This window comes from Thermobia domestica, chromosome 11 (assembly GCF_964235325.1).
Source record: "Thermobia domestica chromosome 11, izTheDome1.hap1.1, whole genome shotgun sequence".
Lineage (NCBI taxonomy): Eukaryota > Metazoa > Arthropoda > Insecta > Zygentoma > Lepismatidae > Thermobia > Thermobia domestica.
The window spans coordinates 230,397,419-230,423,866 of NC_137464.1; the positions used below are offsets into that span (position 1 = coordinate 230,397,419).

General features: G+C 37.6%; 1 protein-coding gene across 2 annotated transcripts in view; it reads left to right on the plus strand.

Moving 5' to 3' along the window:
• LOC145664802 (uncharacterized) overlaps positions 1-26,448 on the plus strand; it is a 67,521-nt gene that overhangs the window by 18,649 nt on the left and 22,424 nt on the right. The window contains exons 1-2 of one of the 2 annotated variants that reach the window (XM_081731763.1): positions 9,522-9,775; positions 23,072-23,247. In XM_081731763.1, the coding sequence (XP_081587889.1) occupies positions 9,624-9,775; positions 23,072-23,247 (328 nt within the window). In that variant the 5' untranslated portion in view covers positions 9,522-9,623. Of the gene's footprint in view, positions 1-9,521; positions 9,776-23,071; positions 23,248-26,448 lie in introns of those variants that run through there. The other variant, XM_081731764.1, reaches the window with a different exon arrangement.

Here is a 26,448-nt window from a genome sequence, read left to right on the forward strand (position 1 = left end):
ATAAGACCTCATCAGAGGGAATAAATTGTCAAAAATCTCCAAAATTTGAATTTTTGGCAATTTTTTACCGATAAAAGGGAACGAGATGGACACTCAAAATATAGAGAGGTACCTACCTACCTTGGTCCTATACTACGATAGCAAATTTTTAGATTTGTCAATTTTCAAAATTTAAGGGGGTGGCCCTATAAGAGTGGTTGGTCCTAGGTACCCCGGATCAGAGACCATGGATCCTGAAGCAGGGACTCAGGGGCACAGAGGGGTCAAAGTCCAAAGTGCGATCAGCTGTCCGAAATACTACTTCCATGCACCTAATTAGATTTATCTAGAAAACTGTTGTTATTCTAAGTAACAAGGTGTATGAGCAGGTTAAAAATATCCGCGTTCAGTTAAGAGTGCTTATAATGTGAATACAATCTAATCTTATCATGAATTGGCACCTTTCAATAAATCAATAGATTATCTTGGAGTTATAGAAAAGTTTGATGACCTTTGTTTCATGTGATATATTATTTTCTTTAAAAGAAATATAAATAAGATGTTTATTACTGTGATTTGGGTTTATAAAAAAGTCTTCACAGTAGCAAGTCCGAACTTTGAACAGTGCAAAAGGCAGTGGAACTGAATATCACTTATCTGTGTCAAGACAAAAGCGTGCTATTATTATTATTTTCTTACCTGTGACATATTAGATAATCGTCTCCAATGTTCGCTTGTGGTCAGTGCAATCTTTTTCCAAGGATTAGGTGGAAGTGTTCGTTTTGTACATTTTTGTGGGTGCATATTTTTATTATGTTAATGGCAAAAGGTGAAGAGTGTAAAGTGGAATTTAGAACATAAAGAAATCTAGTGAACTTCTCCTGTGTCGACTTCTGATATTAGAGTGTGACAATTGCTGTTCCTTGACGAGAACTGTTAGCGTTGTACATCAATGATGTAAGTATGATGTTTATAAATTATTTGTTTTTCCTCTATTTTCTTAAAAAAACTAAGCATGATCTTTTACACTCACGTATATAATTTTGTTTAGCTTAATAGGATCTATTGAGTGATACATCAAATGGGTTTCGATTCACACTGTGAAACTACGGTGCCAGACAATGCGAATTCAATTCTCAAAATTGAAGAAGTACCAGGCCTGTAGCCAGCCCAAAAATGTAGAGGGGGGAGGCGGTTGAAGTTAGGGGGGCCCGATCCAACCATATTATATTTCATCACTATATTATAGTTCATTTGCAAGCCTACCGTGAAATTTTAGAGGGGACCCGCAAAAATTTAGGGGGAGGCGTCCCCCCTAGACCTCCCTGGATACGGGTCTGAGAAGTACATCTGCAACTATTCTGGTTGCAATAGAGGAATAAGATCCAAGATAAAACTTGTTTTTTGGACAATGAATCCATATATATATAAATGGATTAAAAATATTAAATAAATGCGTTAAAATATGAAATAATACTTTTGATAAAGTGGATAATTTCAAATATCTAGGATCAATATTAACAGAGGAAAATCATATTCACGGGGAAATTAAATGTCGACTAAAAGCAGAGAATTCGTGTTACTATTCGGTTCAAAATCTCTTGTCGTCGCGAATTCTGTCGAGGAATTTGAAGCTTAAAATATACAAAAACGATAATCATGCCTGTTGTTCTGTATGGCTGCGAAACATGGTCACTTATTCTGAGGGAAGAACATAGACTGAAAGTATTTGAGAACAAGATCCTGAGACGAATATTCGGACCCAAGAGGAACGGGAATGGGGAATGGCGGAAACTTCATAACGAGGAACTACATAATTTATATGGTTTACCCAACATTGTTAGGGTCGTCAAGTCTAGGAGGCTTAGGTGGGCGGGTCATGTAGCTAGAATGGAAGAAAGTAGAAACGCTTTCAAAGTCTTGACTGGAAAACGACCATTAGGAAGACCTAGGTGCAGATGGGAGGACAATATTAAGATGGATCTCGCAGAGATTGGAATACAAAGTAGAAACTGGATGCAGTTAGCTAAGGATAGAAGTCAGTGGAGAGCTTTTGTGAACGCGGCATTGAACCTCCGGGTTCCATAGGCCATAGAGTTATATATAAACATTACTTGCATTAAATTTAAAACCAGAAGTGTTACCGGTAATTGATGTCTATCACTTCCGGTTGCAAAATAGGAATACAAATCAGAGGTGAAATATATTCTTGGGATACTTAATTCATATCAAAATACTGTTTGTCGCTATCAATCTCAATTTTACTCGTAGGGGGCACGGTGTCTCAATGGTAGAACTCTTATCTCTGATGCATGGGGGTCTGTGGTTCGATCTCTGACCAAGTAAGCTTGGATGGACAACATCGTGTTTGTGAGGGCGTACTCCCGTTTCCTCCCTGCTTCTCATTCCACTGATACTTCTATCATCATTCACTTGCTTGAATCATTGTCTTCCTTAGCCTTAATGGGCAAAATTGTGAGATGTTAACATAAAAGAAAAAAAATATCATATTTTACTCGTAATGTAATCAGGGTTTGTACAGGAAATTATACATTTCCACTCTTGCGGTTTGAACAGATAGATAAAAATCAAAATAAAACTCATTCTTGTCACACACGATTTGTTAAGGGTTTTTTATTTTTTTTTTTTATCTCTTACCGTTTTTTTTTCTCTCTAGGAAAATCAGTATTGAAACCAGAAAGCACTAATAAATTTCAACTACTTTCAGTTAGTGTTGCGGGTGTAATAATATGTTCTTTCGAGACGCTGAGTCGATTGTAAGAAACCACTTATCGTGCTCTTTTCGTCTTTGCTCTATGGCAATAAACGCTATTTCTACCACTTCCGGTGTGAAAAGAGCGTTAACACAGGAGATGGAACCTATTTTTGGGACGCGGGATCTATTGCAAAAAAGAGCGGTTCGTCTGGTACCTGTCGATAGACAGCAGACGTATAGACATACCTGGAGCCGTTCTGTAGGACTTCCAACACTTGTGCATAGCATAGTGTAGATGTCTAATAATTATAAATAATCTGTCTACCGATTGAAATTTGTCAATATGATAGTATGCAATTTAAACCAGTAAAATAAATCCATTCAAAATTCAATTATTACTGAATTATCCACGTAAAAGCTGTATTAAATTTTAATTCCAAAATTATAATTGCATATTGTATATATTTCTAAATTGTATCTGATTACCAAACGTGCTTATTAATTAGATCGCTTTTCTAATATAACATTTTTTAAACATCAAATGGCGTGAGCTATATGTTTATTTGATTTGTATGTTAATTTTTTATCTTACCCATTAATCAGCTGATCAGTACAGCATATGTAGCAACTCAGAAGCAGATTGCATGATCACCAAATTAATTTTCAATTACAATCCTTTGATCTTTTTATGCTTGGCAATCAAATTTCCTTTGAAATGTGGGTCGATCATGAAACCCACACGTGACTGAAAAAAATAAGAACTTATTTAGCGAATGGTATGTTTCTATTTTAATAACAATAAACTAACAAAGAGAGTTTCATCTGAGGATCGACAGAGGGTTTGATTGTGAATGGAAGTGCTATTGTACTGCCAAAATGTCTTGAGCCGTGGCAAAAATGCGAACTAAAGCTCACACCCTCACACACCCTCGAATTGAGTCAATAAGGGTTCAGCTGTTGCTAAGCGAGAGAAAGTGAGTGAAATTCCTTCAGACGATAGCAGCGCTTGCAACGGAAGACTAGGGATCAAGTCAATGTGGTATAATAATAGTTTTCTGTGCATTTTTAAAAAGAATTTTTTACTTGTATTTCACAGTTCTTTATTTCTTACACCTAAACAAATGTCTATATAAATACAATTAATTAAGAAAATACTTAAGTTCATTATAAATAGTGGAAAAATAGTCTATACAAATAATTGTTTGAAACAAGATGACTAGAAAAACAATAAAGATCACTTTTGTTAAAAACTGATGCTAAATTTCAGTAAACAAAAGATTCATATGGAAAAACCGTTTCTCGCTATTACCGTTCTTTTCTATGGTGATCAGTCTTCAAATCGGAAATCTTATATTGCTACCACTTCCGATTTGAGTAGAGAGATAGAGTTGATGACAAAATCTAGTACATTTGGAACACTGAATTCACCTCAAAAACCAATTCCTCTTAATCTTTTACCGTTTTTGCTGTATGGAGATTAATATCGGTTGTTGTTGTGGATTTCTAACATTTCCAGTTTTAAAAAAGAGATAAGTGTGAGGACGGAAGCTGTTCTTGAAACTAAATACATTATTTTTTTAAAAAAAAATCATTTTTCGCTATCTATTACCTTTCTATTTTATGGTGATAATTGATTTGTACCGGCGAATAGAGAATTAAAGGAGGAGATATAACCTGTTCTTAGGAACTCTGAATCCATCAAAAAAGCCAGTTTTCGGTATCTCTTGTAGTTTATGCTCTGATACCTGTCAACAGACAGACGGTCATAGCTGTTCTTTTAAGACTTCCTTCCTGTCTTATCTTATTCAAAGCAACGTTTGGACATCTAATTATTTCTGTGTTTAATATTTCAAATCATGGTTTAGTTCTCTGAACATTATTCAGCAATTTATGTTTGAAATACAGCAACAAATGTCAAGGCAATTACCCCGTACTATCAATAATCTACTAAGGAAGTCATCAGTTGTTTTCCACTGATAAGGCCTGGCTACACTGCAGTTTTTTCGTAACTACTGCGATTGTACTGAGTTTTGTAAACCTAAAAAATTGAACCCAATTCAATTGAATGTTTGCGTACTCAATAAGAAAATATAAAATGCGTCTAAAGAAGGGATTCTTTTGTAACAAGTTATCGAGGTTCATGGACATGAAACAACAGAATGACGCAAGTAGTTTTATTCCCCCTGCGAGTTAATCTTACACAGTTAAATCTATGATCTTACTCAAATACAATACCTACTTGAACAAATGGCTAGTAATTGCAAAAGAAAGCATGTGTATCTATTATGCAGTACTTATAATAATACCAACTACTATGCACCAATAGAGAAGTTTTAAATAGAGTTAAAATATCCGTTCAAGTTTCTATTTGTTCCGGTCATTGGCTTATCAGGATGAATGATCCTTTCTTATGCCTAGAAAGACATGATAAATGCAAACAAACAGCGAGTTGATAAGATGAAGACACTCACTGGCGCGAATTCCAGGGAGATGAGAGGGACATGCCCCCTCAATCTTGGAACTGGGGGGACTCTCCCTCCAATAATCCGATTTGAAATGTGTTTTTTGAGAAGAAATGTGATGATTTGTGTCCGATTGTCACTTCACCTACATCGCTTAATACATAATATACAACAGGTTCACTTCAGAAATCAGATTCATCTATAGTAATACGACCCTCTCCCTCTTCCCCCCAAGAACATGCCTCAAATCTGCCCGCTTCTCAATGTTGAAGACAACTCTGCTACCCTGATCCTCCACAGCATTGTTATCCAACTTCATAAAAGTCTTGAACATTCCTTTCAAAAAAATATGGGAACGGTCTTAACCGTCCCCTTCCCCCCAATTTTGAAAGCACATTTGCGCCACTCAAGACAATGAAAGAAAATAGCATGTTGGAAGAATCACAAAAGTGACAGACCTGTCTGGCGTCGCCCATCACAGCTGCTAGTAATCGGATTTGAACCGAGAATCGTTTGCATCAGGGGCGTAACTACAGAATGGCTGACTGGCAACTGTCTAGGCGCCCACTCATAACCCGGCCCATTTTTACTATTTTTATTTATTTTTTAAGAGATTAAACACATGCTATTGATTTCTCTATCAATACATTCCATTCTTAAATTTTAAGTTATTATCGTTAAAAATTCGCAAGAATTTCGCGATAAAATTTGAGCATTATTTCAGCACTTAGCAATGAGATCTCAAAAGAGGCAAGTCAGTCAACTAGCTTGTCTTTTTACAGTGAAAATCACTTCCTTTCATCCAGTTTTCTGGAAGTCTGTACAGCTTTGATATTTTTGAAGATTCCTGGCACTGTCAGTACGGAGCGTTCATTTTCCAAAATTATTGAAAAAATGAAATCTTTCAGTTTAACGTACCACGAGTATAACCCTTTAGGCTAAGGGAGATGGATGGTTAAGGGATGATTAAGGTAAGTGAATGATAATTAGTGGAATAAGGAGGGAACGGGAGTACCCCAGGATAACCAACGGACACCATGTTGTCCACCGTTAAGAGTCTGTATCACTGCGAAATTAAAATACCGCTAATTTTACAGTAATTATGTGATATCTTCAAATAGATAAAAGATAATCGAAAAGTGGATCAAGACCTCCCTAGACGATGTTATTTTGCATGAGGTACCGTTATCACGAGTCACCTAGTAGCTTTTCGTTTGCTGTTATTTAGAAACGCGAAAATAAATGCCGATTTTCTAAATGGCTGGAAATCGAAAGCAGATAAATGAGTCATGATAACGGTATCTCACGCAAAATAATATTGTCTAGGGAGGTCTTGTTCCACTTTCGATTATCTTTTATCTATTTGAAAATATTACATAATTCTGTAAAATTAGCGGTATTTTAATTTCGCAATGATGAGGCCTCTTAACTTATTTGGTCGGGGATCGAACCAAGTACCACACTCACCCAGAGATAAATGCTCTACCACTGAGCTACCGTGGCCTTAATTAAAGTAATGAAAAACTATTTGAGAAGCGTCATAGGTTAAGGAAGATTAAAAGAATTAACAGTTTCACTGAGTAGTTCTTGCTCACGAAACAGAACTTCGAAGGTGTAAATGACAACTTTGTCAAAGCCAAAGCAAGAAGGAAGGAATTTTAAGATATGAAAAATATTATAGAATACTACACTTATAAAAATACTAACCTTCGGTAGCTTAGGGCTCAGCCCTAAGACTCCCGCATTTGCTTGTCCTAAGGCCTCGCATCTCTTATTTCAGCCTTTGAAAAGCCTAATATTCCTTTGGGGAATCACTCGCACACATCTTGCAGAGGTTTGAAACAAACATACTCGTCATGACATATTACAAACATTCATTATCAAAAGACACAATAGATCAATAGTCTAGTGTGAGGGGTCCCTGGTTCGAATTCAAGCCATATGAATTTGTGGTAGACAACCTCGTGTCCATGGGTTTTCTCGCGATTCTGACGGTTTCTCCCACATGATCATTCCATCGATTATTTTATAATCAATCATTCTCATTAATCATCAGTCTCCCTTTGCCTACAGGACATATACATGGAACATAAAAGTAGAAAAAAATATTTTATTCAGTAATAATCCTCTAAAACTAGTTTTTTATCATTACTGTGAGACCATATGTTTATTTGTTGGTTTAAATGTTAACTCATGTGTTCAAATCACTTCAGCCAATTTGTAAATGTTCACATGGACTAATATAAACAATTTACGAATATGTTCTATGGGCTAAAGAAAATACGACAGTAAGCGCGAATATATTATGATGAAATAATATTGTTAATGTGTAAAGTAGTTCGATAGTAGCACTGGTAAATTATCGTGAACAGAATTATTATCATAAGTTTGTGCGTCCTTGTGTTGAACTCAGTAAAGAATTTAGGTTATTTTTGCTTGGATAAATGTTTTATCATGTATTAATTTCCTTGGGCTTCCCCTTGAGCACATAACTATCGAATCCACGATGAACTTGCATATACCCCTATAAGAAATTAGCACTCTACTATCAAATAACTATGCTCTTATATTGTTGATATTTTCTGAAGAATGAATAAAATTCGCTTCGTAAGGTCGGTCAGTGACCGAAACATGAGAATATTAATTAGTTTGTTACCTCAGGCTGCAAACAATATCAATAATATAGCAAATTAGTACAATTCAACTTTGTCCTAAGATATTCAAGTATATTCAAATAATTGGTATAAATAAACAAATAGCTTTCTTTTTAAATAAACCTGAAATTTTATTACTTTTCTTATTCTTTCTGTTATTAGCAAAGTCATATACATTTGAAAAAACATGTATCATATTTTTCGCTAAGCCTCTTCCCTACTGAGCGGCGTAGACCTTTTCCCCTGTACCGATTTGTGACGTACAAACATGGTGGTCATTGTATTAAGCAGTGTGCGAATTGAAAAATTTTCCCAGGGGGGGATGAACTTCACCCATATGCGCAAGCAGTCCTCTCCCCATATATATATATATACACACTAACAAGTACAAAACAGTTGAGATGTGAGATCTTTCATAAATTTTCACTCAAGTAATATTTAGGTTAGCTACGCAAAGTAGACCTACTTATCTTTATGTCCACTTAAAAATACTCCAGAGGGGGAAAAAGTTATCCCTGCCAGGGATAAAATTTTTATTCTCCAGGGTGGGAAAGATTTTTGTCAGGGGGGGAAATCCCTGGCATCCCCCCCGCCAATTCGCACCCTGGTATTAAGCACATGAATAGCAGACCGGAATTCAATCGCAAATTTCGACCAGTTAGAATCATCGCATGAGCGAAAGGAAGTGTTTTCTGTAATCAGCTAGCTCTGAAGTTTTTTTTAGAGCAATAAATAATCTGTGAAAATGTCCATTATAAACAAAACTATGATAATGACTGATTTGGGACTTCACTCCAGTGTTCGTAAAATTCTGCGCACAACAACGTAACGCAAAAAATGCGAAAAGTCATTATTGTAGACCTAATGCCGATTATCACAAAGTAAATAGCAAATTTTGCGTTTTGTTAATGTAATCCGTGTGCGTGCAGGTCTCGTTATACAGCAGACGTAGTTTGAATTGTAGTTTACTTACATAACATAAAATACGGAATATGTTGTACCTTGTACGGTTACATAAATAAAGAAGAAGACACATACTACCTTATGCACAGTCGTTTGTAGCGATGTATTAAAATGCTTGACCAACGTGTGATGCTAACTTAGGGTCTATCGAAAAAGGGCAACCACGAATTTCCCAGGGTTGTCCAAACACAATAGGAGAAATCGTTATAAGAGGGAATAGAACTCACTTAACTTAATTTCTCCTAAAGTATTTAGGCAACCCTGCGAAAACCTCGAGGTTGACGTTTCTTGATATAAATCGTTGATAACTTCACTTACGTGTTACTAAATGCGGAAGTTAGAAGCATGCCTTAGTCAAGCTGTTAATACAACACTAAAAACGACTTTGCACAAGGCCCAGAATTATTACCATTTGATTTAGGGTTTACCCCCTAAATCTCCTTTTGAGCTACAAGGCATAAGACGCTAAACAACGCTTTTCTGTTATTTAATTTCAAACTACCTTTCTGGTCTTTCATTTGTGTTAAAGGAAGTTTCCCAGCTGAAAATATTTAGAAATATCCAAGTTTTCTTGGGTCAATATATTTTTTTAAAAAAAAATTGACAGATTTTCTCAGCTTTGTTCTAGGAGAAATACATTTTTACTTAAATTGGGCAACGGTGAAAACAAGAGGTGTGTAGGTACGGTACAGGATTTGTAGGCGTTAAAAAAAAAAAAAAAGTAAACATTCCAGTAGTATTTTTGTCATATGCGTGACGAGGTGCAGTGAACAGCGTGTTCCATATAGTGCTGTCGACCCTGTGCGGTTTGTTGACTTCCGAAATTTGCGTTGTACGTTAAATTGTACTATGTCCAGCAAAAGGGGGAAAATATCTCAAACTATGTGTCTCAAACACCTGCGAAAACGTTTACAAGTGACGATTCACACAATGGAAAAATCGTCAACAAGAACGGATAATTGTGTCAGATGCGAAGAAAAGTTAATCACCTACACAGCCAGGTAATTTCTAAACTTTTCTTTCTTTCTTAACTAGGAAACTAACATGAAGAACTAGGTCGTGTAATTAGGTTTATAATAGTAGGATTAAGTACGAATTTCTTACTCGTATGTAGCCTTTGCTTTTACGGGGCCTACGGTAGGGAGCCCCACGGGGCCTTGCGCCGGTCGCGTGCAGTGACGTAACTGGGTGAAAACTGGAAAATGAAATGAAATGAAATCTTTGAGTTTTACGTCCTACGGTTATGCCGGTTAGGCTAAAGGAGACGGTGATTATGAGAAATGAATGAAATGGTGGAATGAAGAAAGTGGGAGGAAACGGGAGAACCCCGAGAAAACCCACGCACACGGTGTTTGTCCACTACAAAGTTCACTTGGTGGGAGCAGGGTTTGAACCCGGGACCCCATGCGCCAGAAATGAACGCTCTACCACTGAGCCACCGCGGCCCCTGAATGAAAACTGGGCTTGTGCCCCGGGCGCCGGAATGGAAGGGCGCAAAATTGGTCAAACATTTGTTAGAGCGTTTCTGTTTGTTTGGTCAGGGGGGCGCTAAGGCGAGTTCTTGCTTCGGGTGACAGCTAGTGCGTTTGAGTCGTTGTTGCGTGATATAATATCAAAAGTAAGAGCATCGAGAACAGAACAGAACAACAAATAACCCCTGAATGATAAGTTGTGTGAAATTAGAAACTGAGCAATGACTAATAGCCTTTCGAAAATATGCAGCCAGGGATGTAGGTAAGGTGAGAGTTATGGGGTTCGGTTCTCCCCCGAAATCTCGACTTTTCTGTAAATTTAGTCTAATTTTAGGAGTGATTTTTATAAATGTTTGTATACTTTATCCTCATATTGAATTTGTATTCCTTCTGAAATAAATTTTTGGCTACGTGCTTTTATACAGCTACCCCTGGCTCAGGCCTGTAGCCAGCCCAAAAATGTAGGGGGGGCGGCTGAAGTTAGGGGGGGCCGATCCAACCATAGTATAGTTCATCACCGTATTATAGTTCAATTGCAAGCCTGCCGCGAAAATTTAGGGGGGCCCGGCTCCCCCTTGACCCCCTCTGGATACGGGCCTACCCTGGCTATCTCAAATAATCAGGATGCAAACTATGAGAAATGAGAAAATAATACGTAAACGATTTTTTTTTCAATGATGTTACCGAACAAACACAGAAATGGTTAGACTATACAAATTTTTTGCTTGATACATAAAGTTGCAATCATTTTGACATTTCCCTTTCATCAACCTAGATAGAGTTAGAATCTCCTATGGTTTTTGTCATATCACTTTGACGTGTAACTTAAGGGAGAGGGAGAGTGACATTTGAAAGTGTTCGAAAATAACTGATATTAGTGTCGAATCTATAGTTTTTGGGATCGCTGGGATGAACAGTGACACTTCTGTTTTTTTTGGGGGTCGCTGAAATGAACAATGATACTTCCGATGCCGTGCCCCGCAACATGGAGAGGGGAAAGGGATACATAAAAATCATTGAAAATAACAAATACCAAAGAGCGCTTTAGTAATAGTAAAAACAGAACATATTACTATTTTCCCTCAATTTAACGCAGCGAAATCGCGGTGCGTCTTAGAATCAAGGAACGTCTTAAATTTGAGTAATTATCGAAAAATTCTTAATTATAAATATTATTAACGTGGTATTAAAACTACTTTGCTAGCCATAAATATTTTTAATTTTATATCATTTTCAATCATTCAGACAATAGTGTAAAGGCACAGGACTTGCGGGTTTGTCAGTTATACGATAACATCCCAGTTTATTGGGGCCTATACCAAAAGCCATTTCATTTAGGGGAAAATGAAATGAAATTTTTTGTTTTATGTCCGATTGTATGCTGACTAGGACAAAGTAGACGGTGATGATGAGAAATGAGTGAAATGGTTGATTGAAGAAAGTGGGAGGAAACTGGAGAACCCTGAGAAAACCCACGCACACGGAGTTTGTCCACCACAAAATTCACTTGGAGCAAGCTGGGATCGAGCCAAGGACCCCATGCACCAGAGGTGCACTCTCTAACACTGAGTCACCGCGGTCCCCGTAATTTCATTCGGCTTTGCCATTTGGCCGTGATGATCAAGCACACATAGTGACATTCAATTTCTTATGTAATAATTCATATATTACAGGTCATTCAAAAATATATTTTTTTTTTCAGTAGTCAGCTCCTCTAAAACGCACAGGCTGCCTCTCGAAAGCCAAGTAGGGAGACATATTACTATTTTTATAATTACAAATGTTAATATTCAAAAGTGCCTGAAGTTTTTTTTTCACTTAGAGATACTCATCCCAGGTAAGTAAATAGAAACAAATGGAAAAGGAAGAAAAATGAAGGCCTTGAAAGTAAAACGTAGACAAATTCACCAGTGTTCTGAAGATGATGTCTACTATGCACTGAGCAGAGTGGGCCGCAGTGGGTGAAGTCCTGTTAACCTATGACCCACTGACCCACTCTATCTCTGCCTGTAGTGTATAATATGGAACTCATCTGCAGAAACCATAAAAATGTTAACCTTTTGCGAAACTGAAACTGGTAACCTTAGAAATTAGAGCCGATATGGCTTAGTCTGTAAGGTCTCTGCCAGCCAACTGACAGCCCGATTTCCATCATTGATATTCATCCATGAGATAATTTGAACCAATTTCTCCCTGGATTAAATGTGCCTCTGCGGTTCACTCAACTTCTGTCAAATGGATACCTGGGGAACTTCAGGAAACCTAGCGGGAAAGGCGATCAGAGCGTGGTACTGACCAATGACCTATCGCCTCCTATCGTTACTACGTAAGTTTATGAAAGTGTAAAGCTGTACCTTCACACTGCCTGTGGCTATTTACCCTTCCTTGAATAGAAAGCGTAATACAAGTAATGTTCTTAATCGTATATCTGTTCTGAACTATACAATTACTGAGTTCAGTTGATTTTGAGTTTAATGTCCCTTTCAGCAGTGAGGCTATATGAGACGGGATCTACTGATTAACGTGGAATTCGAACCACATGAGCTCCCGCCGGGAATCGAACCCGGGTCTCCCACGCCAAAGGCGCGTATACGCTAACCGCTTAGCCACGAAGGAGCTCTGTGTAATTTCTGAATTAGAGATGGACATTAAATATATACTAAACATTAAACTTCATGAATATTTTTTCTAACTTCGTGAATGTACAAAGCTCTGTTTAACAATGAAATTTATTTTTTTTTAAAGATAAATATTTAAGATCCTTTTTAGTACTTCCTAAAAAGAATATTAATGTCTGGCATACTAATCTAATGTTCTTTCCATGATTTTGGAGATTTTTTTCTGGAATACTTGCTCTAACTCTATTCCAATCCGAAGATTTTCAGGGACCGCAGTGGTTCAGTGGTAGAGTGTTTACCTGTGGTGCGTAGAGTCCCTGGTTCGATCTCAGCTCGCACCAAGTAACTGTGATGGACAAATACCGTATATGCATGGGTTTCCTTGGGGTTCTCTCACTTTGTTCATTCCAAAATTTCATTCATTTCTCATCATCACCATCTCCTTTAGCCTATCCGTCATAATCGTGGGACGTAAAACTCGAAGATTTCATTTCATTTTTCGAAAATTTTAACCCAGTTTTAAATGGAAGTCGGTGCCTTTCTTTAAAACTATGTGAACGGTTGCAGAACAAGGCATTTTCAAATGTCTTTCCCTAAGGAATTCCTGAACTGTGAAGCACTGATTTAGCTAGAAAAAATAATTATTTTTACCTCAACGGGTAGAACTAATGCCACGGCTTACGATCCAATTTGTTAGCGAACTACAAATATTTTTCGGAAAGTCCACTGTGTTACGTTCCAACTAAACCCCTGCTATGAGAAGAAATATCATGTTGGGAACTGAGATTTTATGTGTTTGCTTAACAAAATTAACTTTCCGAATATATTGGCAACATGATCGTTGAATACATATGTAAAATGACTTGAATGAAAATAACAGTTATTGAATTTCAACTTAATTGTGTGCCGTTTAAACACTTGCGATGTATCAACTAATCAGAACTGATATTTGCTTTACCCCGTGTGGGCTCGTTTCGAATCATGTGTGTCTCGATCGCGATTCTGTCTCGAGTAAGTCTTGGCGCGTTGAGTTTAGATCTTGTCTCGATCTGATCTGAAAACATCTATTTCGATCTCGTCTCGAAATTTAGATGATACCGGACTAGTCTCGGTCTCAAGCACCATCCCTACGTATGAGAATTTGAGAAGACTGACAACCCTGAGACATGATGTAAAATGTGACATCTTATCTATAGAAGTTCAATAAAACTTTGTCATGTAGTAACTAGCTGATTATTCTAATGCGTATCAAATCTATATGTAATTATCATAGTCTTCCAAAGCTTAACGTATAACTCCATCCCACGCACTGTCTTCAGTTTAGTGTGCCCATTTCATAATGGATTATTAGGTCTATAATATTGGTACTTTTATACACAAAACTGTTTTCATAACACTATGAAATCACCAATCAACAGATTTACTCAAAAGTAAAAGCTATTCGAGTGATTGTCATCGCCTGATGAAGTGCTAAAGCACATTTCGCAGCTGATAATTCGTCATATTAATCTACTATATACCTAGCAGCTTTAAATTGTTTTCTGTAGTTATTCGCAGACCAAGATTATACAATATGCAGTACTCTGTCAAATGCTTAAATTTTAATATCTATGCAGGATTTTAAACGTATCTCTATTTATACATAAACTGTAGTGCAGTATTTCTTCCAGACATTTTTTTTAAGGGGTGGCACTGTCTCCCGGAGCTTTAAGAGTGCCCGCCCAGGAGGAGACCAAAATAATACGTCTATAATATAATGATACATAGAATAGTACCAGCAGTGCCCCCCAGGAATACTAAGTGTGCCCCCCGGCACATTGTTTCTGAAAGAAACGCTGCTCTAGTGTACTTGTTTCCGTTCCTGCTCAATTTTTCTGGTAGATATCGTTGTAGAAACTACATTTCATAGTCCACTCGAATCTATCCGTTTTCTCGGAGACACTAATGTGCTGTTGAGGGTGGCAGTAGTTGAGTGGGAGGGTGTTCATCTTTGGTGCGTAAGGTTGTTAGTTCGAACCCAGCTCGTGCCAAATGGGCTTTTTTCATATGCACAGCAGGTGCGGGGCTTCTTGCAGTTCTCCCATTTCATTTCACTTTCTTCAGTCTACCATTTCACTCATTCTCATCATCACAGTTTCCTTTAGTCTATACGGCATAACCATGGGCGTAAAACTAAAAGATTTCATTTCATTTCACTAAAGCGCTGTTTCTGTTTCTATTTTACAGCACACCACCAAATGGCTCATGGTGTGTTGTAGAAAAAAGTGGTAAAGCTCCAAAATTATTATTTTAAGAATGGATCCATAATATCTCATGAAAAATTCATATTTCTTTTATTGTTGCAACCAAATACATAATTATGAAATTTATTTTCTAAATCTGATAGTAAACAACATTCTCTTGATGTGATTTACATGTTCAAAGTTTCTCTCCTAGAAAATTCAATTTTGAACGATACCACAATGCACCCAAGTTGCTCAAGTGATATTGGCTTCCACAAATTACAATGTTGGTAAAGTATCATTACAAACTAAGTATCACCCTTGATATTTCTTTACTGGATGTCGTTAGTAAAGTGGTGCGATACCATTGTAGAGAACAATACATGAATTTATGAAATACGTAGTTCTTCCATCACGAAACTCTTTTACCATCTTACGAATTATTTCTTGTGGGAAAAGTTGCATTCCTGGGTGCAGATTTACTTTCGGAGAGCTTGCAGCATGTGAACATATACTATAAAAACTACCGTGCTAAAATACCAACCTGTGCTAGATGGCTATTAAAAAACAGTGATGAAATGGGTCACGAACTTTGTGACTCGGAAAAACCCAGAGGCAGTTAGACTCAAGATTCGGAGTGACCCTATGACTCGTATAGACTCGGTGTCAGCCACCGGGTCTGTTCGTGTCATTGAATTTGTGTGGGTCTCCGGGTCTGTCCATATCAGTGGGTCTTAAAGTGACACTAAATCCGGATGAGCTGGACATAAATCGTGACCCATTTCTGACTGCACTAACAAGTAAAAATGGTATCGAAGCCACGTAAGGATGGAGAGAAGCTGATGGGCCGCAAGGGGAGGGTGTCCCTAGAGAGTGGACTCGTCAGCGACGGTGAGTATACTTGTAAGCGACGATAGTGACAACACATTGTCTTCCTCGTGTTACTAGATGCCCTACGTTTACTTATTTATTTATTAAATATAGATATTTCTGGGCATTACCGGTGTTGTATGAGGGATGATGTCCTTGTGAGCACACTGTGGGTAAGGGGGAAGGGAAAAAGGAATAAGAAAGGGAAGAAGCACCTTGGAACTTGTATGTTAGATGCCATTCCGACAATTTTCTGGTATGAATGAGGGAAACTCAGGAATAAACTAATTTAAGATGGTTTGGCTAAAAAAAAAAAGCTGTTACACTTTTCGACAATGTTCCTATCTGAAATCGAACCTGGAACCACTCGCATCAGGTGCCTTATGTGTCAAATAGCTTTATTGTTCAGTATCAAGTCTTAACACACTACACTGAGATACGAAGTCAGTTCATCATGACTTCCTTACGGAGTATTATGTGGTTAAAAGCATACAATCTGGATTACATTATGAAAAACATTGTTAGGAATATCAAGAGATGAAATCCTCATATATTTACTTATACATGATGGAGCAAATAAAAGTGGCCCGGAGAACAGAATTCCAGGGTAGAAAGAAACACAGCAAAGAAAGGAAATAGTGAGCTGACCTGCTTATAGCAGATGTTGAAAATGACCACCATTGATCTCTTGGTACTTTTGGGCCCTGGTCAGCAAGTTGCAGAAGGCAGATCGAAGTTGGGCTCCTGGAATTGCTGCAATCTCATCATAAATGTTCTGCTGCAGTTCTTGAAGAGTATGACGGTTGTTGCGATACAGCTTAGACTTGAGGTTTTCCTCAAAAAGTAATCGCACACGGACAGATCAGGTGACTGGGGTGGCCAGCTAGAGCCAACATTAGACTGACCTCTGCTGACAACTCTGTCAGGAGTAAAGATTGTGTAAATGTGATCTATGCAATATTCGTCCGCATGATTGTGTAAATGTAATCCATGGAATGTTCGTCCGCATGATCGAGTGATATGCCGGTTTCTTGTGACAGACATAGGGTTGATTTGGTAGGATTCTGGAGCATTTTCTGGTTAACTGCATCCACAATTTCAGGTGTTCAAACACATTTCGGAATATTTTTTGCCTTTTTCAAAACAAATCCTGTCTGACGCCATTTTCTGACTAATCGTTTCATTGCAATCTTTGCTGGCACTTTGACACCATGAAATTCATGAGCAAACAACTGACCACACTCTTTCCACGAATTTGTTTTCACGTTACTTTCCACAACGTTACTTTCTCCTCTGCTGCTCTGTACCATCTTCACCTTGTACCCTGCTCAACTCACACTGACACAGCCCGCTAAAATCTGAACCGGTGGTGTGCGTACACGTGGTGTGTTTCCATGCATACATTCCCGTCCAATCATATTCACTAGTCCGAGCCACTTTTATTTGACCCACCCTGTATACTATTCTTTTGAAATTACACATTTCTTTTGTAAATTTTGCAGATCTATGCAACCGTAAACTAGGACCGCACCGATGGAAGTAGCCTACCAATATTCAACCATGTTCTTTTCTTCTTTTTTTTTTTTAAAAAAAAAAATCTTTAATCGCGCTACTTAAATATGAATTCAGATGAATAATGGATTTTTATTTGCCATTGAATTGAGATTCTTTACTGGTGTACACTATCATGGATGAGATAGACTTCCTATTTAATTTCACTCTTCCTGATCGGGAATTTCCCTTTTTGCTAAAGCCAGATAACATGATAAAATTTCTCTAGATGCGACGTAACAATGACACAATTCATATTGTATTGGCTGATGATTATGTAGTGGAACGAAAAAAGACTGTTATGGGCTTCATGTAATAGTCGATACAGAAATGACTGAGCGTATTATTTATAGGTAAGTGACTGATTTAGGATCTACTTACTTTTTTTCAAAGTATGGAGGAATTGTGTTCCAAAATTTCTTCTATCTAATAGGTTAACGCCTAAGGGAGCTGAGCTACTTAGCTATATATGTGCAAGATTATCATCTACAGTCAGCTGGGTGTAAAAAAAAGTACACAGCTTTGTCTTCCTCCCTTTTAAAAAATCAATCATGAAGTTTGCTGTATTGTAAATTATTGAGAAAATACAAAATGTATTTTAAAAAGTTCAAGTTAGGTTGGGAATTATTATATCTATTATCTATAGCATATTTGAGTACGTCATATGAGGCATGACGTTCCATGACGATAACACTACCTGGGGAGTTGGAGAAGAAAGGAAGCGGTCTGGTATTAATGGGGATTAGGATTTAGCTTTCTGAGCTTTCGGCATCTAAGGTCATTTAGCCCTATAAGTTAGGTACCACAACGGCATTTGCCCGGTGTGAATAAGGAAAAGCCAGGAAAACCTCATTCGCGGTGGCTGGCATGAGAAAAGTGTTACACTTTTTCGACCGAATGACCCCACCGGTAATCGAACCCGGGACCGCTCGCACCACAGGCGAGAGCGTTAGCGACTACGCTACGCGGAGTCACAGGTATTAATGGGGGAAACCTTGCTCAGGATGGCTGGCATGATAAATGAAATGAAATAAAATAAAATCTTTCAGTTTAACGTCCCACGATTAAGTCATTTAAGCTAAGAGAAACGGATGATTAAGGCAAGTGAATGATGATCGAAGAATTGGTGGAATGAGAATGAGGGAGGCAACTGTAGTGCCCTGAAAGAAACCACGGAATGAACAAACTTTCTTGGCCGGGGATCGAATCAGAAACCCCCACGCACTAGAGGTAAGCAATCTATCACTGAGCCACCCTTCCCACCGGTTGGTATGAAAAAGCTTTTACAAATTTTTGATCGAGTGTCCCAGCCAGGTCCGTAACTTGTGGGAGGCAACTGTCCCCCAGGGAAACTTCCCGCCGTTCGAGGGGGGGGGGGCATTTTAAGAAAAAAAAATTCTTACTTCATATACGATATGAACATAACATTATAAATGAAGCATCAAAAAGGTTCACTACATTCATAAACAAAACAGCACACAAAACGTAAATGAAACAAAAGTGAGTAGTGGGTCCATTTCAGTAAAAAAAAAAAAAAAAAAAAAAAAAAAACCTACTATTAGGGGCCCTAGAAATAATATTTATTCGTATGGCTCTGAGATTTGTCAATATTGTCCCCTTAATTACTTTGTCATGTATGGAACGGGCCCAGAGACGTAATTAACGGAACCGCAGACCTTGCCGTGCGGGAGGGCCCGTAAGCTCCGGGAGGCCATAAAGAGTAAGACAAAGATCGGGCCCAAGAATTAGAAAAACAACTTTTTCTAGGGGGCCCAAATACGCATATTAATGCATGTCCCCCAGAAAAAGAAATCTAAGTTACGGCGCTGGTCCTGACGTTTAAAAAACAAAAGAAAGTAGTGGTAAAAGTGTGGTTTATTGTCACAAATTTACGTATTAACCTTTCCTCCTCTCTCCTCCGTATTATACGTATTATAACGTATTATACTTTCCTCTATATATATTCCTTACTGGCTAGCATACATGTCTTTAGTGTACAAGGTACAGGGTTCGATTCCGGTGGATAGGGATGCGCACGAGAGAAGATTTGTGGCTGTCTCGTCTCGAAAATGTGCTGTAAAAGTGGTCTCGACTCGAAAAATGTATGTTTCCCTATTGTAAGAGCCGTGTCTCGGCTCGAATTTTGTCAGGAAAATCCTGTCTCAACTCGTCTCGTGCGCATCCCTACCAGTGGACGCATGACTGTGGTTCAGATCCCACGTTATACTGAGAGTGTCGCTCCATATTGTCTCGCCACTGATATAGACGTAAATAACAAATCGTAAATGAATCAACGAATTTTCCGTTGTTGGAAGTAATGGTGGAACTGTTACGTTCATAATTATATATTGGATGTGACAGACAGCTTTGTGCAAAATATTACAGCTTTTTGATAAATACAAGAAATCATTGCAAGAGGCAGTACTGAATGAGCAATGTTTGCCGATAGGTTGATGTCTCTCCAGCCAAAAAATGGCATCTTATAGCATATATCTCAGAAATTTCTAATTTGGCACTTAGACAACTCTGACACTTAACCTTCGATATGATTTTACATTTTTCCCTTTAGAAAATACATTATGATTCTACAACTTATAATGTTACATAGGTAAAGGTTGTCTTTAAGACGAACAGAAATGGGAAGCTTCATAAGTAAAATTGAACACTGGTCGAGGTCGTCAAAACATATCGGGTGTTTAAAATAAAAACGTTCACTGCTTATAAATCACAAACAGCTGGAAGTAAAATAATGAAACAAAAAGTGAAGTAGTGAATTGCGAGAGAGAGCATTGAATGGAGGTGGCCAGAATCCTTATGAGAGTTATGAAAAATCATTAACTTTCTTCTATCAAATTAAACCGAACCACAATGTGAAGTTAAAAATTGCCTAAACATGTGAAATGCAGGAAATTACTTCCAATATTTAAAAGCTAACGAAACCAGTGAATTCTAAGGCCAGTTTCCAGCAATTAGGTTCGTAATCCATAGTAGTATATGTTGTTGAGTACATAAGAGATACCGAAAGGAACTGCCAAAGTGCCGTGCCGTGAAAAATCAGCACCCGGGGCGAGAGTATACGACGGCGCCCCTGTACATATGAGTGAGATCGACAGACCAGCCAAGAAGCGCTACCATGGTTGGCGCGAAGCGTAAGGACATTTTCAAAAATAAACCCTGATTTTCTTGGATTTTTGAGCACTTTTTGTTACTTTTTCCTTCCATTTTATATCTTCTTCCTCCCGAATTTTGCGTCCCCTTACGTGACGCCCGAAGCTGTCGCCCTGCTCGCCTCCCATATGTCACGTCACTGCAAAGGTTTCCAAGGAATTTCATCACTAAAATTTAAACGTGTGTAAGGTCAAAAGAGAACGGCTTTGTCATGTCGTAAACACAATGATATATTATATTGCTTTCTGTTGAAAAAAAAAAAAAAAAAAAAAAAAACACTTTGGTAATAAATTATAATCGTAGATGCATCACATTTTGCGATGCAATTTCTCGTTTATATAATTAGCATTTTGTGTTGCAAACTTCAATGCGATCTCTCTTTAAAGAAAAGCTGATACATATACAAAGTATATAGACGGGTAGAATTAAGCACCTTCTCCTGTTTCTGAAATCAGTAAAAATTACAGTAAAGTTATTAAATCCTATTTGGCAATGTTAAGAATCCGTCTAAGATAAAAGCTAATTGCGACTCTCAGAATACTATCGCGAATTCCATCTATTATTTTTTTCTTCGGAGACAAAGATCATTTTTTTTTCGATGTTTAGTTCAGTACTACACAAATAGTTCCGGTAACCTTTACAGTTCTAGAGGATAACATTTGTGAGTAAGTCGTTTTTCAATACTGAGCAGTTTTACATCAGCAGTAACTTTGGTTGGTATCCGGGACATCCAAAATAGAGTATTTTGATAATTAAGTCCCTACATTCATATGTTGGAAAAGAGGATTGCATCAATTACTTCGCCTCTGCTTTTTAGGTAAAGTTGAATGTGTTTGATTAGTGCCAACTCCAAAAGCAATCCATAGCTAGCTATATGCAGGTTGGTGGGAATTCACTATCTAATTTTAAATGGCCGTAGTTCTGGTCGAAGTTTATGAATTCTCAAAATTATTATTTTATATTATTTTAGGTTTTCTGAGAAACCAGGAGCAGAGACGTATGCAGGAGTTGGGTCCTAGGGGTCCGAACCCTCCCGAAATTTCGACTTTTGTGTAAATTTAACCTAATTTTAGGGGCAATTTTAGGAATTTTAATATAAAATATCCTCATATTGAGCTTGGACACTCCCCGAAATTGATTCATGCGTATTCTACTACAGGAGTATAATTTGTCCAGCGTGAGTGAGTGAATAACTAACGAAGATGGAGAAACTGACATTACAGGATCGCACTAACATAACTTGTTTTAAAAGTGTGGAAATCTCTAGTCATTATGCAACAATGGTGGCGAAGTGTTCATGGACTTGTCTCCGGCTAAATTAAGTTTGTAGTAGGCAACATCCTGCTTGTAGGTTTTCTTAGGGTACTCCCGTTTCCTCCCTCTTTTCATTCCACCAATTCTTCCTCATCCTTCACTTGCGTTAATCATTGTCCCCCTTAGCCTATAATCGTGGGACGTTAAACTAAAAAGATTTCAAAGATTTGTGTTCATGGACTTCATGCTGCAGTTCATTATAGCACGATCATAAATTGTCATACATGTCCGAGTTCATAGCAGATGTAGAAAGAAGTGGAAGTACATTTCCCAAGGCGTTGGTTGGAGAGACGATGACCACATAAATGGCCTGACCTCACGCTTTTTTTTTTTTTTTTTTTTTAAGGTTGGGCCAAGGATGAAATCTACCGAACAAAACCACGCAATTAGAAAACTTGGAGGACCGTATCAATCTTGTTTTAAGAAATGTTCGCAAGAATTTCCTTCAAAACTCAATATTTCAGGTTTTCCTCCACAGGGCCGTGCCGTGGGGAGGCGACGGTCCCGGGCGCCGAAGTAAGGGGGCGAAATATTCGGGAGAAAAGAGGAAAAAGATAGGAAAAATTACTTGGAATATATATATGGGGGCGTCGTCGTATACTCTCGTCCCGGGCGCTGATTTTCCACGCCCTGTTCCTCCATTTTTGTTAATCACTCATTCACGCTGACATGTGAGTATCAATCAGCGTGATACTTTTAGCTCCCGAGTTGTTGAAACCTAAGTTGTAATGTGGGTTTTAATTTAAAAAGAAAATACAACAAGAATAGGGTAAAATACATTGAACAAGCGAGGATAAATGTTAATGAATGCATTATACACTATACACTTTTAATTATAATGATTTGCTAAAATCAATGAAGAAAAATTATTTTTGCAATCAGAAAAGTCATGACTAATTTATGCTGTTCGTTATTGTAATTTATTCAAGAAATTCTAAAAGGTAGTGGTAGTGTAGTGAAGATCTTCAAAAAGTTATTTGTAGGTTTCCCCTTTGTTTTTCTACAATATTTCTTGGCTAATGTCAATTTTCTTTCACATCTGTTATAATACAGTAATTAACTTAATTATTTGTTTATTTCAGGTACCGGAGTGCTAACCGAGTGAGGAAGCCGTCTCATTTGCGTCTAATGGCGGCACGTAGCATGTGGGCACTACGCGAGGTGGAGGAGCACTTTGGACTGGTACAATTCTTGAAGACTTTGGTAGCATTTATTGGAGCCTGTGTTCTTGCACCCTGCATTTTGATAGTTTATTTCAGTAAGTAATTAGAATAATTAATCAAATTTGTAGTCCTTAATAACGTACATATCTGTCAGTTATATTCAAAGGTTCGATCTGATCATTTTTTTGTGAACTCATCAGATCAACTCAAGTCAACAGTTAGTGCAATCCACGAGACGAGAAGTGTATTTTCTAATTCGAGACGAGACGTGAAATCCCTCGAGTCTCGTCGGTAATACTAGTTAACTAAAGTCATAGATCTCGATTCATGTGTTTCGTGTGAGCTCATGTGGTTCGGATTCCACGATAATCAGTTGGTCCCGTCTCATATAGCATCGCTACTGAAAGGAACGTTAAACTCAAAATCAACTTGGGGCCGCGGTGGCTCAGTGGTAGAGCGTTCACCTCCGGTGCTTGGGGTCTCGGGTTCGATCCCAGCCCCCGCCAAGTGAAGTTTGTGGTGGACAAACACCGTGTGCGTGGGTTTTCTCGGGGTTCTCCCGTTTCCTCCCACTTTCTTCATTCCACCATTTCATTCATTACTCCTCATCACCGTCTCCTTTAGCCTCGCCGGCATAATCGTGGGACGTAAAACTCAAAGATTTCATTTCATTTTTTGAAGTCAACTCAACTCTTAGATCTTAAACACTGTTTTAATCTTACATGATTAAAACAGTGTATGGTAGCTATAAATTTGATAAAGATTGAACATAATGAAAAGCACCGACATTTATTGACGTTCCAAGCAGGCCCGTAGCCAGCCCAAAAATGTAGGGGGGCCCGATCCAACCATATGATAGTTCATCACCATTGCAAGCCTACTGTAAAACTTTTAGGGGGGACCCGGTCCCCACAGACTCCCCTGGATACGGGCCTGGTTTCAAGATATGGATGCTACTACGCAATTATTTCAGTAATCAATATCACACACCCCTCGTAGATCTCTCTTGACGCGGAAGGATTCTTAGGGTGGTCCCGTTTCATCCCATATTCTCATTCCATCATTTTTCCATCATTGATTTGCCTTAATCATCTGTTTTCCCTTAGCCTAACGGGTATAATCGTGGGACGTTGAACTGAGAGATTTAATTCCCTTCTAACGACTACAAAAAGGTTGAAAAAAGAGGTTAACTCATATATGTATATATATATCAGTTTTGTTACACAAAATAAAATTCGTTCCCTGTTTCTATCTTCATTACCATTCAAAAAAAAAAAAAAAATATATATATATATATATATATATATATATATATATATATATATATATAGATAGATAGATAGATAGATAGATAGATAGATAGAGAGAGAGAGAGAGAAGGAAAGGTTTTTCCCTTCCAATGATGAAAAGTTTCTTTCAGGGATAGAAATAAACGAATTTTATGGAATCCATCTCACTTCTTTACAGACAGACCTTCTATACTTCTATAACAACTTTTGAACAAAATGTTCAATTTTTTAAAAAAGGGCTCTTTCTTTGTTGTTTTCTCCAGTGTTTCACTTCGTGTCAAAAAGTAGTGCAAGCAGAAAATCCTGGATCTACATTTCTTTTTCTAATCTTCAACTTCAAGCATATTATCCTGTGTCCTAACTTAAACTTTCTTCTTATTCTTAACGTATCCTTTGGTGTTTTGGTGAAGTTTTATAGCTAGGACATCTACTAGAAACCCATTTTATTGTTCACTATAATCAGTGGTGCCCACCCCCCCCTTATGTCTATGATGCACCCCCCCAATTGTCTATCCGTAGGTGTTCTTCCATGAAAAAAATCTTCTTTTCGATTAATTTTACCCCCCCCCCTCAACAAACATATTTATATAGATTTTAACCCCCCCAAATATTTCAATGACGCAGTTTGCGTCATAGCCCCCCCTTGTGGGCACCCCTGCTATAATAACAAAAAGAAAAAGAAAGAAAACAGAAAAGGAAAACGTATTGGCATTTGATGGTTAGTTTTCTCAATGAAAAGATTTTGAAGTTTACAAAATTAGTATAATCACTATAACTACAATGGCTCAACCGATAGGAATATCGGAACATTGGAAATCTGCATAGATATATGCAGGGCCGTGTCGTGGAAAATCAGCGCCCGGGGCGAGAGTATACGACGGCAACCCCATACATATATTTCAAGCAATTGTTCCTATCTTTTTTTCCTTTTTTATCCCGAATTTTTCGCCCCCTTATTTCGGCGCCCGGAGCCGTCACCCCGCTCGCCCCCCCACAGCATGGCCCTGGATATATGGTGGAAAAATTACACGATGCTCAAATATGGAAAGAAACGATATAAAGATGTTCTGAAAATGATGGAAACACCTTAACAAAATAAGACTTTCTTTATTAATTAATACGGCGACTGTAGTACACCTTGATTCGTCGTGGTATTGAAGTTATAATGTTTTCTAAACATTTGAGAAACAATTAGCGCTTAACATTTTGAGAATGTTTTTACTAAATCTTTTAAGAAACATGAAATTAGCTAAAATTTTTTAGAAATGTTGAATTAGCTAAATATTTTGAGAAAAGTTTAACTAGTTAAGCATGTAGAGAACGTTTAATTAACCAAATATTTTGAGAAACTCTTAATTATTTAATGCTTTAAGGAACTTATAATCAGATTAACATTTTGAAAAGTGTTTCATCGTCCAAACCTTTTGAGAAATATTTAATAGCTGTTTAAAAGAAAAAAATGAACTAAATTAGCTCTTTCAGGTTAACGTCCCATGTTATGCCCTTTAGGCTAAGGGAGACGATACTAAATCTTTTGAGAAATTCTTAATTACCTAAATATATTGAAAAACTTTTCATGAGATCAACATTTTAGAGATGTGTCATGAGTTATGCATTTTCAAACACAAATAATTAACCAAAAATTTGGAAATTTGGAAATATGGCAAATTCTTGAAAAGCTTACTATAATACTGAGATCGAAATTAAGTTTTTTAGTTTAACATCCCACGTTTATGGCCTTTAAACTAAGGGACAAAGATTATGAGAGCAAGTGAATAAAGATGGAAGTATTGGTGGAATGAGAATGTGGAAGGAAGCGGGAGTACACCATGAAAACTCACGGACACGATACTGAGGTTGAGAGAGGTTCCGGGACCAAGAAGTAGTGTGTGGCAAAAAGTAATTGGATACCTGCTTGGCTTGGAGACAGATTGAAACCAGACTGAGAATTAGAAATATTACCATTTCTAGATATAACCAGTGAACACTTTAGTGATCTGCATCCTA